Source organism: Rhea americana, unplaced genomic scaffold (genome assembly GCF_003343005.1).
Source record: "Rhea americana isolate MKP2758 unplaced genomic scaffold, rheAme1 scaffold_98, whole genome shotgun sequence".
Taxonomy (NCBI): Eukaryota; Metazoa; Chordata; class Aves; order Rheiformes; family Rheidae; genus Rhea; species Rhea americana.
In genome coordinates, this window is record NW_028187177.1 from 16,384 (window position 1) to 20,730 (window position 4,347).

At 63.5% G+C, this 4,347-nt stretch overlaps 1 protein-coding gene across 1 annotated transcript in view; it reads right to left on the minus strand.

Moving 5' to 3' along the window:
- TYW2 (tRNA wybutosine-synthesizing protein 2) overlaps positions 1–4,195 on the minus strand; it is a 5,963-nt gene extending 1,768 nt beyond the window's left edge. Inside the window, exons 1-6 of the mRNA XM_085325555.1 lie at positions 3,976–4,195; positions 3,378–3,576; positions 3,147–3,297; positions 2,952–3,061; positions 1,929–2,086; positions 1,387–1,856 (exon numbers count right to left, since the gene is read on the minus strand). Of these exons, the coding sequence (XP_085181681.1) occupies positions 1,387–1,856; positions 1,929–2,086; positions 2,952–3,061; positions 3,147–3,297; positions 3,378–3,576; positions 3,976–4,092 (1,205 nt within the window). The 5' untranslated portion in view covers positions 4,093–4,195. The remainder of the gene's footprint in view (positions 1–1,386; positions 1,857–1,928; positions 2,087–2,951; positions 3,062–3,146; positions 3,298–3,377; positions 3,577–3,975) is intronic.
- Positions 4,196–4,347: the final 152 nt, after the last annotated feature.

The window sequence follows — 4,347 nt, forward strand, 5'->3', positions numbered from 1 at the left end:
CTCCTTAAAGGGGCCGCGCCCGCCGCACCTGCGCAGCCCGGCCCCGCCCGCGCTTCAGGACACGCGCGTGGGGGAAAGTCCGGCGGAGGCGCGGAGCCCACGCGCGCCGCGCCTGGCTCGGGCAGCCCCCGCGCCGCAGAGGGCTGTGGGTCCTTCTGCCCGCCGTCGGGAACCCCACGGGTCCTGGGGGCAGGCACCCCGCAGCTAAACTCGCAGGCGAAAGGGGAGGGGGGTCAGAAACGCGAGACGAGAGGAGCGGAGGAAGCGGAGCAGAGCCCTGGGTGCCAAGGTGGCCTCAGAGGACACCAAGGAGCCAGCGGGAGCTGCCCACAGACCAGACAGGATGAGGGAATGGAAACGGCCCCAGGGGGGGCTCAAGTCCCCCCCGCTCAGCCTCCTCCTCCAGACCTTGGCCAGCCCAGCCGGTGGATCCCAGGGGCCTCCTGCAGCTTAGCCAGGCCCTGGCTGGTGTTGGATGCGGGAGATGCGCAGCCAGAGCCGACGTGCGAGGCCAGGACCTTCCTCTGACCGCAGCAGCGTGTGTCAGGGCCACCAAGCACACTCACACTTGTGCCCATAGCTGTGTCTTTCCTACGTGTTCCCTGCCCACGAGGCCCCCTGTGCTCGTACAAGCTGCTGCCCGTCCCTATATGGACCCGTCTGCATCGGTGTCTGGTGCTTGCAGCAGGAGAGACAGAGCTGTCGCCTGCTCCACCTTCAGTTCCTGCACCTGGCTGGGTTTTAATCTGAAACAGGGGGCACACACGGCGTTCAGACAACAGCTGGGCTTGCACGTGGAATTGAGAGCAGGGGACCCAAGCAAAGTCTCTGCTCCTTAGACCTCTCCACACACTGCCCTGGGATCCACCGTCACCAGCAAGCACAAAGCAGAATGCCCACGCTTGCTCTGGTATTAACATTTTAACCAGACATCAACTAGAGAGGTGGTAAACGTCTTCATTTCTGCAAAAAGGTGAGAAAAAACTGATACGAACAGACCTATTTCCAGCATTAAAAACAGCATGCTGTAAATAAGCACAAAGCCTGCATCTGATTCCCCGAAACAATGCTCCGAAGGCTGCGCGAACGCCGAGAGCCGTGCCGATCCCGCCGGGCAGCGCTCCCTCCGGAGAGTGGGCAGCACTGTCCCAAGGACGGCAGGGCCCAGCTCGCTGCCGGGCAGCGCTGCCACCTGCGAGCAAGGGGACGTGAAAAGGGCAGACGCATCTCCGCGCAGAATGGCAGCCTTCCCGGTGCAGAGCTGCCGGGGCTGCTTACCCCGAGCCAGCACCCTGGAGACAACTGCAGCACCTCCCTGCCAGCCCGCACTCTAACGCCACCGCTTCCCCCAACCTCGAGCCCTGCCAGGGCCTCGCAGCCACCTACGCAGGCAGTGTCGGGCGGCACTCGAGGTCCAGCACGACGTGCTGCACGTGGGGTGCGTAGGATTTCACTGCCTCAATGTGCAGGATGCTGGTCCTCCACGGCTGTCCGTGCAGCTCTTCCAGCAGCCCCCGTATCCGCGTCGCAGTGGCCTTGGCCCACCTCTGCCACTCGGGCCGGACCCTGGCCACCTGTGCCTCCTTCCCACGGTTCTCCATGTCCTTCGGGCTCTGGTGCTCCCTCTCTCTGTCCTCCCACCCGACGGAGCCAGCTTCCTCTGTCGGTCTCTGCTCATCCCTTGAAACTCCAGGCTGCTGCTGGTGGGCTCGTGCAGGGAGAGCCTCCACATTGTGGTGGATGTGGAGCACCCCGCCTGTGTCCTTCTTCAGGACGCGGCAGGCCACGGGCCAGCCCTCCTCAGAGCTGGGAATCAGCCCCAGGTTCACCCGGTCAGCGACGTCCTGCAGCCGCAGCTGGAARCAGAGGGCAGGTGAGCAGGACGCGGTGCGGCGGGCAGAGCGCCGCGTCCGGGCAGCGCCGCTCACCTGCCTGTTGTCCCCGTGGTGGATGCGGCAGCGGTCCTGCACGCCRTTCAGCGCCAGGTTCCTCCGCAGGGCCTCCACGGCGTGGCGGTTCCACTCGCAGGCGTGGGCGAAGGCAGCTGCCGCGTGAACCAGGTACGGCAGCGTGAAATAGCCGATCCCTGGGGGCAGGAGAGGTGGTAGCACCTGGGGGCACGGTCCAGGCACCAGTTTCCAAGATCTGCACCCCCCACCCCCGGAGGCAGGTCAGGAGCAGAGTGTCCTCCTGGCTCTCTGCACATCTGCTTTGCTCTGGGTCAGGATGAGCCAAAATACTGGGGAAATGTCCACAAAATGGTTTTTCATTCTGCCCCAAATCAAAATCCATTTTGAAAAATGTTCACTGAGGAACTTATTTCTGTCTTTATTATCTGTCTTTGCTCATTAGTTTGAGACCTGCCTCGTCCTGCTCTGCTTCTACCRTTTATTTTAATTAATCAAGACCAGTTTTGCAAGTGCCTCATTCTTTCAGAAACACTAAGTTCCCCAAGTTCAAAATAGCAACTCTACACACAAAAGCCTGACTATAGCTCCCTGGTCATCTCACAGGGCAGGAGCTGTCACACCTGCTGCACRCTTCAGTTATCACCAGCTTGTCACAAAAAGTTGTCACAGTACAAGTACAGAATCAGRACATCTACGTGAGCTTTTTAGAAACAATATCCAGGTTTATAGAAAAAGGCAAGTATYTTCCTGGGATCAAAATGATTCCTGTGAGCAGCACTAGCTACGGAGCAGTGCCCCACATAGCCTGAGCCCAGAGTGTCCAAAGGCAACAGCAACACAGGTGGGACAGCAGTACCAGGTTAGCTGAGGGCTTCCAGGTGGCGTAGGAGCTCTGAGTCAGATCACAAAATATTTGTCAGACTGGGTCATTTTTTTGACCTAAAATTAATCATGTTTCACCTCCACCTGGATCTCATGAGTACCTGCATGCTCTCTGCAAGCTTGCCCTGCAAAACCCCTCTGTCACCCCTGAGGTGTTACCTGCATAGAGATCCACCAGGATCTCCCCAGAGCACGGCAGCGAGGCCACCCGCAGCTTCTCAGTGATGTTGCCCGGGGAGAACATGCACTTGGTCACGTCAAATGTGTACCTAGGAGAAACSACCAGCCTGGTGAGAGCGGCCCCTTTCCCAGGCTGATGTGGCTGCCRGGTCCTGCACCGTGGCTCCTGCCTACCTGATCCCGTTGTCCACGTGCTCCACCCAGCCGTCCTGGCCCAGCAGCAGGGTCACACTGGGGGACCGCATCCCGCCTGGCGATACTCGCCCTCGCCTGGCCACCCGCTGGGCGCCCAGAGCCGAGGCGACTGTCTCCCAGAGTGCTGGGCCTGCAACACACCCACGCCAGCAGCTTAGGGAAAGGCCAGGGCAGCTCCTGGGGCTCCAGGCAGACCGTGCTTCCCCTTACCCAGCTTCTCCCACAGCGCAGCGCTGAAGCTGTCCTCGCTCAGCAGGACGAGGTCTCCGTGCCGCTGCCAAGAGCGGGGTACGTCACGCTCCAGCTCCTCTGACCAGCTCTTGCCCGAGCCYACCACCAACCGCTGCAGCTCGTGGCACAGCTTCTGGGCAGGCGTCCGCACGCTGGCGGCCTTGGAGGGGACAGGGTCCTGCGGGAGAGACGTGGTGAGCGAGCCTGAGACGCGGCTCCTTCCCCGCCAGAGCCGAGAGCCCCGGCCCTGCAGCCCTCGCTCCTGGGGCCTGCTGAGCGCGCCCCGCCGGTGCCCCCACCGCGCTCTCCGAGACGGGGAGAGGCTACGATCCCAGTAGGAAGGACGCAGCCTCAGGAGGATGCGCACACCCCGCCGCAGAGCTCCCTGCCTGCGCCACGCGAGCCCGGAGCACCTCGGCTGACGGCTCCTCCAGCTGAAAGCGAGAGGTTCGGGACAGCCCCTGCCTCCCGCCCCCATGCAAACCCCTCACCCTGTGGCTCACAGCCCCCAAGCAGCGCGGGTGCATGCCCGAGGGCCCCCGGGGCTCTCCAGCGCGGGGGGCAGAGCACTCCCAACCTGGAGCCAGGTCAGCCTGCAGGGCACCTCCWGGGGCCCGCTCTTCCGCAGCGCCCGCAGGTGCTGCTCGGTGAGCTTCTCTCCCAGCACGGGCAGGGCCACGCTGCCCCCCGGCATCTTCTGCAGCCGGTAACGAGCGTCCAGGATCTGCTCCCCTTCCAAATACTCCCTGCAAGGCCAAGGCCACAGTCAGGCGYTTCCTCCCGCCGCAGCACCCCCGGGCTCTGCCCACCCGCCGGCCGCAGCCTGCGAGCCCCTGCCCCCGGGCGGGGGACCGCGGGGCTCCGGGCCGCCTCTTCCGCGGCTCCCCCGCCGCGCGCACGGCCACTGCCTCGGCACGGCCGGCTCGCACGCAGCCCTGCCCCGGCCCCC